Source organism: Carassius carassius, chromosome 50 (genome assembly GCF_963082965.1).
Source record: "Carassius carassius chromosome 50, fCarCar2.1, whole genome shotgun sequence".
Classification (NCBI taxonomy): Eukaryota; Metazoa; Chordata; class Actinopteri; order Cypriniformes; family Cyprinidae; genus Carassius; species Carassius carassius.
In genome coordinates, this window is record NC_081804.1 from 7191099 (window position 1) to 7204187 (window position 13089).

At 39.2% G+C, this 13089-nt stretch overlaps 1 protein-coding gene across 3 annotated transcripts in view; it reads left to right on the forward strand.

Moving 5' to 3' along the window:
* Nucleotides 1-12887, forward strand: part of LOC132133746 (SH3 and multiple ankyrin repeat domains protein 2-like) — a 77855-nt gene extending 64968 nt beyond the window's left edge. The window contains exons 16-23 of one of the 3 annotated variants that reach the window (XM_059546683.1): nt 1032-1167; nt 1486-1575; nt 2570-2590; nt 4138-4197; nt 4472-4596; nt 4963-5074; nt 5365-7717; nt 9724-12887. In XM_059546683.1, the coding sequence (XP_059402666.1) occupies nt 1032-1167; nt 1486-1575; nt 2570-2590; nt 4138-4197; nt 4472-4596; nt 4963-5074; nt 5365-7717; nt 9724-10261 (3435 nt within the window). In that variant the 3' untranslated portion in view covers nt 10262-12887. The remainder of the gene's footprint in view (nt 1-1031; nt 1168-1485; nt 1576-2569; nt 2591-4137; nt 4198-4471; nt 4597-4962; nt 5075-5364; nt 7718-9723) is intronic. The other 2 variants (XM_059546680.1, XM_059546681.1) reach the window with 2 other exon arrangements.
* Nucleotides 12888-13089: the final 202 nt, after the last annotated feature.

Here is a 13089-nt window from a genome sequence, read left to right on the forward strand (position 1 = left end):
ATAGCAATGACTTTTCATCCACCCACAACATTCTGTCATGAGTCTTGCACAAACAAGCGCTGCTCAGTTCAGAATAAAAATAAATGAATACAGTACTGTTTCCAAACATTCCGTGGTTTAAAATTGTGAGCATCATGCAGCTGAATGCTTAAAATCAACTTACCCCACTATGATGTATACAGTAGTTAAAGCCTTATGAAACTGAAGTTTTGTAGGATTTAAGTCTGTCTAGTAAAATTATATTTATGCTAATGTACTTCTAAAGTTTGATGAAATCAGTTTAAATATGCATTTATACAGTATAGCTTTTTTCATTTTGTAAAAAAAACCCTGAAAATATCGATGACAACTATTTGCTCATGTGGATTTGTTTGTACAATAAACATTTATCAATAAAAAAATGAACATTTCACCCTTTGACTCGTATGCTCATTAAAGCTGCATTTATTTGATAAAAAATACAGCAAAACAGTAATGTTGTGAAATAAAATTGTACAGTTTATTTATGTAATGACAAAGCTGAATTTTCAGCAGCCATTCAATGTCACACGATCCTTCAGAAATTCTAATATGCTGATAAAATTTTTTCAGGATTCTTTGACAACTAGAAAGTTCAAAAGAACAGCATTTATTTGAAATAGAATTTGTTAAAGAGTAAAAGTCTTTACTATCACTTTTGATCAATGCATTCTTGCTGAATAAAATTATTAATATCTCTGAAAATCTCCCTATTTACGTCATACCAAATAGACACTATATACTTACTGTACATATGCTGTATGCGCTAGGCTGTCAGTTCTGAAATAGCTAAGGTTTGGCTGTGTGGCTTAAAAGACTTTTCTCAACAAAATGAACATATATGTCCAAATTTGTTTGTCAAGCCATTTCATTGTGTTTTTAAACTGCAAAAAGTGGGAAATGAATTGTGCACAGCAGTGCATTTGACTAATTATTGCTTTGTGAACATCTGAACATGCCTGAAACATAAATTTTTCCTCTTTTTTTTAATGTATATATATTTTTTTATATAGGTGAACCAGGACAATGTTGTCAAAGTGGGCCACAAACAAGTTGTCAACATGATTCGTCACGGTGGCAACCACTTAATTATCAAAGTGGTGACGGTCAGTCGAAATCTAGACCCTGATGACACAGCTCGAAAGAAAGGTAAACGTCTTGATTTATTCATGATTTCCTGACTACCTATTTATTCGTATGTTTAAAAAAATTAAGCAAACAACACTTCTTTCATGTAATTCTAACCATTGCTTTCCATAATTCTAATGGTAGTTATGCTAATCACTGATTTTACTAACACTACTAATTTGTGTTTTTAAGTTCTTCTCTCTCATTTATTATTTAAAATGAGAATCCACAAACTTTGGCATAAGTTAATTGTGTATACAATGCCTCCCCATGGGGATGCTACAGCCTATGGCTAAGCATCTACTGTACCCGCTGTATGTTTTTGGTTTGTTGCTATAGCGCCACTGCCACCTAGGAGGGCTCCCTCCACAGCCTTGTCCATGCGTTCAAAATCTATGACCTCAGAGTTAGAAGACCTAGGTAAGTCCAGTCATGCCAAGCAGAAGCATCTCATCCAGTGTCTGGTGTCACTTAATACATTTTTACAAGCTAAAGTACCATTCACACAGGTTGTGTTCTTGCATTTTGTTTTGGCAGGTATTGCATTGCATTTTGTTTTTGGTGTCTCACACCTTGAGACCTGCATTTTTTTATATAACTTTATATAACTAAGATTTTAAAAAAAATTAATAATAATCCATTGCGTTCAGTTGTGTCTAGTTATTTCTAAATGCGAAATCATGTCCGGTGTACGGTCCCTACAAATGTGTGTTTAACCTGTGACACTTTTTGTTGTTATTCTACAGCGACCGTTCAGTATGAAATGAACTTTGATGATGTTGTTTTGTTTTGCTGCATGCTGACCTAAAAGTGGATAAAGGTACGATATATACATTTACACAATTTTTACAAATTGTATGTATAAATTGTAATGTTGTGCTTCCCCTGGCATGCATGTAACTTTGTTGTATATATTTTAGATGGGGATTTGTGATTAGATGGGACATTGTGTCTCAGTTTTCGTGTAGTTCCCGCTAAGGAAAACAAAAGTACTACATTCACATTCAGTCTCAAAGCATGACACATTTCACCTGAGCGAATCCTTGAAGGATTTATTCTGGTGACCACAGCTAAATCTAGGGTTTGATGGGTCATGCTGATTTAATTATTACTAATTAAACAGTGGCACAAAGGGTAAGCAGTATTAAAATTTGTTTAGATTGTGTAATAAGAAATTAATTGTCTTTTTTGACACTTTGTTATATTGGAAACTAACCTACTTGTCTTGTGTAGTGTTGGAAAGTTAACTGCATGGATTTGTTGTTGCTTTTTGTCTAAAATGGCATTACATTATGCACAGGTCAATGCCATCTGGAGGAATACAGTGTATTCCAAACGTTGGTTCTCCTCGTCATGTTTTCTGGAAATTATCTCTGATTTTTTAAATACTTGAATAAAGCTGAATTGTTCTTTTATGTTAAAGCCACTTTGAGGAAAAAGAAGGGTGAGTTTTCCCTAAGCATTCTTTAAATTTGTCACCTCAGCTTAGCAACAGTAGTGATTATTTGTCTCACACAATTGAACTTTTTTTATATGATTCAGTATATGTGCAAATAATTTGTATTCTCTCCTATAATCAAAATTTACCAGTTAAAGTGGAAGACTGCTTATTGTGAAAACAGTGTGTTTACACTGCAAAATGCTCCAGAAGCCTTTAGCTTCACTTATTGACCCCAAAGATTTTCAAAAGTGCAATGTAAGAATATATTATTCAACAACCTGCCCTGTATTATAAAAAGGATATGCTTGAGAAAACAAGAGCCTTGAATTTCCCATGCTGAAATCCTGGCTTTAGAGACAAGGCCATGTTCTTACTGATATAGTAGATCCTGACTCCATTTCACTCCTCACAGAAAAGATAAAATCCTAAAGCTGGAGATTTTATGATAATTTCTCCCTTTAAAGAACTATGTTTTAACTATTATCATACGAGGGACCACTCCAGCTTTGAATCACTCTAAAACAAGACGTTGCCATGGAAATAATGCTGCATATGTTTAATATAGAAACATTCCACCTGCAAAATGTAATGCCATATTTTCAGTGTAAAGCTATCGCCACTGTTAGCACTGACCAAGAATATGATGATGTGTGACTGATGCACAGATATGAAATGTCTTTAGACTGCTGAATGAACTCCATTGTCTTCTTGAAGGAGCTATTTTCTAAACCATTGTAAGCATTAGTTTTATGTTTACATAATGTGGCTGGCTGCAAAGCACTCCTGCTGTGTCCTTAAAACAGCTTTGTACATACTGTTCATTAAAGAGAGTAATTTTAAATCCATATTTAGGTATTATATAGGAGCCCCTTATTGATGCATATGCAAAATAAATGCACTCCCGAAGTCTTAGTTTTTTATTAGACTTTCAGTTAAGAATATGAACTAGACTCCTGAATGGCCAATTTTGGCAGTGTTTATTTCTTTTTAAATTCAGTTTTGCCTCATGGGTATGATGGGATTTTATATTTAAAGCCTGAGTGTATATATCCATTTAATGCTGAGTGAAGAGGTTTAACTGTGGCCCCCTTTAGTCCTGACATTGACATGTGTTTCCAGATCAGTACTTGACCACATAAATAGCATCCAAGGTGTATTGTGATCAGAACAAATTCTGACCACTTTCAATAGGTGTAAACGATAATGCACATTTTATTTATTTTACTGTACTACAATCATTATCCAACACAATAAATACTATGATTGTGCACTCTGGTCACTCATTTTAGTGAGTATTAAATTTGTTTCTCCTTTACACCATATTAAACATTTTTATTGTGGAAACGTTTCGAAATTAAGTAAAGTGTATTTGCAGAGAACAGTATAAAGTATAAATTAAGTCCAGTTAAAGTATATCCAGATATGAAACACATTTTAATGGCAGATGTATAGGGGGTTTTGTTGTGTGTGTAACTTACCAGATTCAGTCTTGATGACTTTTATGCCAGGAAATCAGACTCTGAATTTCCCTTTCCTCCATTTCTGTATAGATGATCAGCTTTCAGATAATGAGGGTCTGAAGAAGAGGATTGTATTTCAAGTCACACTAAGTAATCATCCCATGCATGGGAGCTGTCTAAAAAATGCTAGCATGTTGCGCAGTGGCCGTTGAAAGAAGTGCTAAGATTTCTACAACGGAACCAGGAAGCGCTTGCACGGCTTTGACCTTGACCATTGTCATTGTACCTATTTCTGTTGCCTCTCTTGCTCGGTTTGGATCCTTGTTCTGAGGATCCTGTTAAGAGGAAATTTGCAATATTTGATACTGAGCTTATTTTAAATGAGACTCCCTGCTTTCTAATTTGAGATGCTGTTGTCTTACAGATAAAGTGGATGAGGTTGTGCCACCCCAGAAACCCGTGTGGGACAACTCAAATGCAGATGTGAGGGTGGCAGCAGTCAAACCACGTCCGACTAGCAAGTGTTTTGCTGTTAGCCCTGAAATGAATGTAAGCATACCATGTCAAATGTCCTCTAGAGTTTTGGTCTCCCGTGGCATTGTTGAGAATTGTATTGTAGCCTAAATGCAATTATGGCTTTTCACAAATCTGGTAAAACCATTGCATGATATATTGGTATTTAATGCTTAGAGTGTAGTTATGCACAGGCTTGTGAGTATGCTTCAATGCTTGAGATTATTTTTATTTCTTCATCTTAAGCTTGTTTATGAAATAATTTCAACATATTATGTTAAGCCTAGTTTGAATGGACGCTCTGCTAAAGTGCTGCAGTATTCTAAAGTGCAAAAGTATATAAAGTGCTAAAGTATCCTGCTTGTACTTATTATCATGTCAGCCTTATTCTGTCTTTTGCAGTCTCTCTGCAATAATCAGGATACAGTAGTAGGCTCGCCACAACAGCCAGGGAGTCCTAGAGGCCCCTTCCTGGGTGTACTAAAAGGAACCATACGACGGCAAACGTCTATAGGTGTGTGGTTGTTTCATTTTGTTTTGTTGCTTTAGTACATTTTTACACAGTCCTTTTTTTGTTCTTGATAAATTGCACACAAAAGTCTTTCAGCTCTTTGTAAAATTATACAAATATTTGGTTTACTTACACTCAGTGGACAGCCCACTCTTGCTGGAGGATTTTCACTGATGTGACGTAGTTTCAAGATGTATCAGTTGCTTTGTGGCGTCACATTTATTGTTTCTGCATATTGATTGCACCCCCAAGCTTGTTGATTTGTTGATTTTTCTTCCTTCATTCCTTTACAGGAGTAACCGAAGAAGAGAAGCAGTTCCTAACTCCTCCAATGTTGAAATTTACAAGAAGCCTTTCAATGCCTGATACATCAGAGGATATTCCACCCCCACCAGCCATCTCCCCTCCATCTCCACCTCAAAATAATGCTCCTGTCCCAGCTGGTCGAGGATATGGCACCATCAGACCAGGCTTTACTTCACAGAGCCCTAATGTAAACAGCACAGCCCCAGACAGAGGTGAAGGTGCTGGCTGGAGAGATCAGGGCATGTATTACAGAGACAGTCCAGAGCAGTACGATTCCGAGGGGTACAATCACAGCCCAACGGCCCAACAGAGTCTTCATATGCGCCGTGCCCAAATTCCGGAGAACCCTTACTCCGATGTGGGCAAGAGGGGTCAAGCTGGACTGTTTGTGCCCAACAAGCCTGCCAGAAGGAAGGGAATGCTTGTCAAGCAGTCCAACGTAGAAGACAGTCCTGAGAAAACCTGCTCCATCCCAATTCCGACCATAATAATCAAAGAGCCCTCCACCAGCAGCAGCGGTAAGAGCAGTCAAGGGAGCAGCATGGAAATTGAGACGACCACACCCGATCACCCAGGACAACTTCGTCCTGAAGATGGCTTAAATTCAGGCAGTCCCTTTGCAGCTGCCATTTCCGGTGCAGTTAGAGACAGGGAGAAAAGGCTTGATGCTCATCGCAACTCCCCATCTTTTAAGTCCACAGATGCAGGTGATGAGGACATGGTGCCTACCCCAGCTCCACGTCTCCGACACTCCAAGTCTATTGATGAGGGCATGTTTAGCAGCGATGAACGGCTACGTAGGCTTATGGCACCTCCCTCATCACTACTTAGCATCCCTAGAGGTGGTGGCAATGTGACGGACTTCAACAGCCCAGAGCCCACCATGGTAAGGGAACTTTTGAACACCCGTACAGGACACAGCCCAATCAGTCTGCCTGCTCATAAGACCTACAGCTCAGGAAGTGGGAATTATGTTCATCCAGTAACAGGCAAGCCACTAGACCCCAATTCACCATTAGCTTTAGCATTAGCTGCCAGAGACAGAGCCATGAGGGACCAATCACAGCCTCTTCCGCTAAAGAGTGACCCATCCAAACTTGATCTCAATAAACCTCTTTTTATCGACACAAAGCTTAGAACAAATGTGGAAGTTGGCTTCTCAAGTACTGCTACCATGGGCCGTCCACGTGGGGGCCTGAGGAGGCAGATGACAGAGTCCAAATATGAGACCGAATCCAAGTACCAGCTCGATCTGGGCAAGCCTGAGAAGAAGCCTGAGGAGAAGAAGAACATGCTGATTGACATTGTGGACACTTCTCAACAGAAGTCAGCTGGTCTGCTGATGGTACACACCACAGATGGGGCAAAATCGGAGGATAACAGCTTGTCTGAGGGCGACAGGAACGAGGCAGTGAGTCCCGACAGCACCCCTGGGGAGCTTCGCGACCCCAACCAGCCAGCTCCCACCAACCCCCCAGCTCCCAAGGCGCTATCAGCTGCTCCACATGGCAAGACCATCATAACTGTTAGCTCAGTGGATGAGCCTGTCAAGCTGCCCTTCGGCATCCCTCCACCGCCCTTGGCCTCTGTCGACATCGATGAAGAGTTTGTTTTTGCTGAACCCCTACCACCCCCACTGGAGTTTGCCAACAGTTTTGACATTCCTGAAGACCAGGCAGGGACTCTAGCTGAACTGCTCAAACAGAAAACGAATGGTACAAAAGGACCTTCTCTTGCTCCCTACTATGCCCTGTTAGGTGGTGGGAATTCCGAAATCAAAAGACCAACTGTCCTCACAAACTGCACACCTCCTAGCTTCCCTCCAGGGCCACTAGAGCCCTATGAACAAATCACTGACTCTGGCATTGAGGTAGACAGCCGGAGCAGCGGTGACCCCCAACTGGAGACCACCAGCACCATCTCTACTGTGTCCAGTATCTCAACCTTGTCTTCTGAAGGAGGCGAGACTATGGACACATGCACTGTCTATGCAGATGGACAAGCCTTTCTGGTGGACAGGTCTCAAATCCTGTCAAAACCAAAACCCAAACCTGCCATCAAGAGCAATGCACTTTACAAGGACGCTTTGCCTGAGGAGAACTTGAGCTCTTTCAGAATGCCCTCCTCTTTCCCACCTCCGCCCCCTGGATCAATTCCACCAGAACCCTTGAAAACACCAACGCAACGAACCTCAAAGCTGTGGGGGGACCTTCCGGAGATGAAAGGACCCCATGGCCCTGAAGCCAATTCAGTTCTGCAGCATGTTAACAAGGAAAAAGCACCAAAGCCAGGGGAAGCATTAGACTCTCCGACAGGATCCAGGACTCACTTCGGAATGAGGTATGCCCTCTTTCCTTCCTGGATCACAGGCTTACATTTAGGCTCTCAGATTAGTGTGTGTGCTCTGCTGGAGAACGAAAGAGTTGCCTAGCAACCCAATAATGAGAACACAGCCTTGAGGACAAGCTGAGCAACGTCAGTGTGATGATGAACACAGACCGTACCACAGAGGGGGGAGGTGTGTGTGTGTGTGTGTGTGTGTGCGCACGTGTTGTTACAACATGGTTCATTTGTTGCTTTGTTGTCACATCACCCAAACTGCTCCCACAAGACATCCCTATATTCTCTTAAGCAATATCTAAAAATGACTTTTATATTTCATTTTGACTAAAACATTTAAGGTTATAAAGAGTTCCAATATACAGAAAACCTATTGAGCTGCTATACTGCCAACATCAGCAGCTTTTTTATGACTTAAAACTGATTTTAATACAGAACAACAGCACAATGCATTATTAAACATATATGTTCTAAAGTTTTGTGTAAATTTGCCTTTTATTTTTAAAATTTTTTTCCAATACCAAGAATTTATTATTGTAGAAATAGTATTTTCAATCAATAACTCTTGTCACCCCCCACTGATGATTCCTACAGAGAAAGCTCATTAGGTTTATGTGTCATTTATTTTGGGTTGTCTATACCAATGGCTGCAAAATTGCACAGGCAATGGTTTGTCATCTACATGGAGCCCAAGTCTCATTCATTATTAAATGATGTTGTTATTTACAGACCACAGAACTGACCCTAAAATGCACGTGTTTCCCAGGCAGAGCGCTGTTTAACTTACACTGAGTAAAGATGTATTTTCTTTTTACTATGAATGGAAATATATTTTTTAGTGTGTAAGGTTACCATGTTTCTTATTTAAATCAATGAACTGAGGTCTTCTTAATCTTAAAACCATGGCTGGGAGTGTAAATTATGTGTTATGTTATTATTGATGTTTTTGTATCAATTTACAGGAGTCCATTATTGGTTTTATTTGCTGTACTAAATCAGATGCAAATGTAAAAGTTTACTTCAACAAATGTAGGCCAATACAGCTTGGGTATAAAGAGAAACCCGGGGCAAGGACATTGCATTGCTAAAGCACCTCACATTCACAGCCTCCTTAAAGCTAAACCACCTACAGTACACTCATACTTTCAATACTCTTTGATCTTTACATAAATAGAAACTGTGAGGGTGAATCTCAAAAAGAAATGTCAGTCATATTTTACCCTAATATAATAATAATACGAATAATAATTTGCATAAAGAAAATGATGCTGTCTTTAGGACTTTTAGGATTTTTTTCTATTGGGGCATTATTTTAATGATAATCACATTTTAGTCTAATTCTGTTTTCTCTTTACTGTAATAAAATTAAGTCTGTTGGGACAAAAAAACAGCATAAATAAAATTAACTACTACAGGTACTATATCATGAGACATGGTTTGAGAGATTCGCCCATAAAGAGCTGTACAGGTATGTCTTGTGTTAGGATCTCTTTCTAATTCTCTGGTCTTAACTCTCCCATCCTTATAGGCAGCTTTCCAGAGGAGGTCAACAATTGAATTAAATTGATTAAGTCCCACTTGAGCTATAGGATTTTGAAAAACAGGACAGCATAGATTTAAAAAAAAAAATGTTTTTAGACGTTACAGAGTAAAATTTTGTTCAGTAATTATGAATTATGCAGTTTTTTTCTCAGGCTTTATTACTTAGAAGTATTACTCTAGTTATATAATGCAGTTTGTTGAGGAGAACACTGGACTTGTGATTGTCACCTGGTGGACAATGAAACAGACAAAACAAGAATGAAGGACCTGCAGTCATATCATGCAGACTTTAACTTGGACCAGTAAGCACCCAAAACACCCTAGTAACCACATAGCAATGCTCTGCAAACCCCTTATAACACCCTAGTATCTAATGCAGGAATGTAGTTTTACATTATCTCTTGAGTCTCATATGTTTTCCAACTTAATACATATTCCTCACTTTCATCCTTCTGTCTTTGCAGAAATCAGGATGGTGTATCCCTCATCTCAGGTACACAGCAGAACACCACCGTTACCTTCACTGCCCAGCCTGGCCCCAACGTGCCTGCCCCATCACCGTGCCCTCAGGCCGAGAGCCTGCCTCCCCACCACCACACCCCGAGCCCTATCATGTCCCCGCCGGACTCTGGCCTTAGCTGTGCCTCTTCCCTCCCGACCTCAGTCACTTCCCCCACCATGACGGACGTATTTGGTCTGCCCACACCACCCCTCAGCCTGGGCACGGGGCGTAGCCGCTCCCCTTCCCCGCTCACCCTTATCCAGGCTGCATCGAACAAGCCCTTTGCCACCAAACCCATCCTCATGTGGAGCAAACAGGACGTGGCCGACTGGCTTGAGAGCCTAAACCTGGGAGAGCACAGGGATGCCTTTATGGACAATGATATTGAGGGCAGCCACTTGCCCAACCTGCAAAAGGAGGATCTGATCGACTTGGGCGTGACTCGTGTGGGTCACAGAATGAACATAGAGCGAGCGCTGAAAGTCCTCTTGGACAGATGAGACTGGGCAGACGTCCTCACCAGGACTCTGCGCATCTTGTTCATAAGCTTCTTTGTCCCTCTTCCCTTATTTCAGTTCACTAATTTGAACACTTTGTTGTCCTATCATGCTTTCGGTGGATTTTAGGAACTCTCACATCCTGAAGAAACTCAAGCATTCAAAATATCCACGCAAGCACAAGCGGTTACCTGTGTTTCTGTTCCAAGAACTCCAGCACCAGAGAGGACATTGAAGCCAACACACTGTATGGAAACTACAAACATGAGCTGACTATCCTTTGGCTTTTAAGGACTTTGGCCTCCTTTGAATGCACTGAAACCAGCAGAGCTGGGGATCCATTTTCTATCTTTGCTAAGACAATTCTACAGAGAATATTTCTTCAGGAAAAAAGGGAACCTTTGTCTATGTATCAGCTGCCTATAAAATATCCTTTTTTTTTTTTTTTTCAACACCTTCGAACAAGAGGTAAATGAATCTCGGAGATGTGATCAGCGGCATTTAGGTGTCCCTCAGTTCATTCCCTGACAGTCCTAGAAGGGCCGTGGTCACTTGAAAACAAATATCCCTACATGCGAACAAATATAACCGTAGCAAGCAACAGGTCTCTCCAACATTTTAAATCTTCAAGTCTCGTAATACGCTAACATTGGATGTTTGTCTGAATGATCAACAATTCTCTTGGGTCTCTTTGAATTGTGGTTTACTATTAGGTGTCTTCCATATGGTAAGGAGGTCTGCAGCATTCCCACCAACATTTTATTTGGACCTTTAGTCAACACTAGTTTTGCGCTGTTGCTCAGCGTTGATAGTCAGTAATAATTTCCAGCAGGTTTTATTTGGAAAATTGGGTCTTCAGAGGAACACATAAGATCTGAAATTTTGAGGTTTAGTTTCATGGGTGAATGGAAAATAATTGAAGTAGAAACTGACAATTCTGCCTGACACAATCACTCTGAAAGGGCCAGTATGTGTGTCTTTTGCTTTAAATATGTGATTAATTCTTAATTTAAAAATGTATTTTTATGCACTGTATTTATTTTTTGTAACTATAATTCGCTAAATCATTTTATTGTTGGGTGGTAAAAAGGAACGTCCAGAAAACTACAGAAAACCTCCTTAATCTATACATATCAATGTCGTCAATTGTAACTAATACCAGACTTCATATTTGTAAATTGTTGAGTATTTATTTTGAATATTTATTTTACCTGCAACTGTCTACAACAATTTTTTAAGCAAGATCACAAAGTGTAAACTTTAATTTACCCATTTAATCAAAAATCTAAGCTCTTTTACTTGTCCTTATTTTATGTCTTGCAATACTTTTGCTTTGCTCAACAATTGTAAGAAATTATTATTTTGCTGTCTTACAATGTTATTCATTTAAACATGTAACTGCAATGTGTGCCTATCCTTGTTACAGTTTGACACCCCAAAACATATCTAGGTCATCTTAAGTATACTTGTGATTTCTCATTGTTAGATTCATTTTACAGAGATTTATCATCATACTATGTGATAAAATCCCACAGGTATGAAATCGGACTTGATATAATGTTCATATTTGTGATTAAAACATCACAGACACTAAGCAACAGCCAGCATTTTACATTTCACCTACAGTATTAAATTCAAAGCACTGTGGGTAACGTCAGAACTGAGGGAAAGGTGATAAATGAAATAGAGAATGGCTGTGAATGAAATGAAGTTATGGCCGTTTAAAGTATGCAGTGAAGAGATTCAGAAATAAATTATATATATGTTTGCTTATCTCTCGACCTTAGAGGAGTTAGAGTAATCATCTCTATATATCTTATTTTAGGAAACAGCACAGTATTTTAAAGATTTATAGAAATATTTATGAAATTTTTATGACATTTAACTCTGATATGTGGTGTGCCAAAAATCTATGTGGTATCAGTTAAGAAGCAATACACACATTTAAAGAACACTGTTTGGTCTTTCTTTGCCAGTATTCCACAGTACAATATATAATATTATGAAATTTACATATACATAGGTCTCAGTGAATTAGAAGATATGAAAAATAATGAGATAATGGCTGTCACCTGCTTCTTTTAGATTATGTAATTAAAGAAAGAAGTTAAAATGTAGATTTGTCTGGTGTCTATACTTGGAAAAACAAAACGAGCACATATTATAGGTCACTTATGACGCGGTCACATTTAGCTACTGTTGCTCTGGGAAATTTCGCGGGAGAAATGCAGTCATGTCAATAACCGTGTGACCGCACTTTTACACCATACGATAACTGCAAACTGATACCTTGTATTTCTGGCAAATGACATAGGCAGCACTGAATCGTTGTGTATGCAGAATTAGATTTTGAAAACCAATTTTATATGAAGACACGCAGAAGTTTCCAGAAGGTCCGGACTAATTAGAGCTGGACTACGAGTTCTGTTTCTTCTTCATAGTTGTCTCTCACACACTTCTTGTGAGGAATGCATTCACTTGATCTATGTTGCTGTAATTTTGTGCTTAACTAGAATTTATTATTAAAATCAAAGAGAAGTTTTTTGTGACTGCACTTTCCTCCAAATCCCTCGATACTGTATTTGAAACAACCGAAACTCACGGGACGAATAAACATGATTTCACAATCTGTTGTCGAACTCGCGTAGCTCTTGTTCCTTCCATGTGTTTTGTTTACATAGTTTGTCTCGGGGCGGTTTTCTGTAAACTTGTTACATCCATTCAGGGATTGTTTGGCTTGAAATAAAACGTTGCCATTATGAGCATGCTGTTCAATGGTCTTTCATTGACCATACATGCACTTTTTTTCCATTCAAACCCTGCCCTCTGGT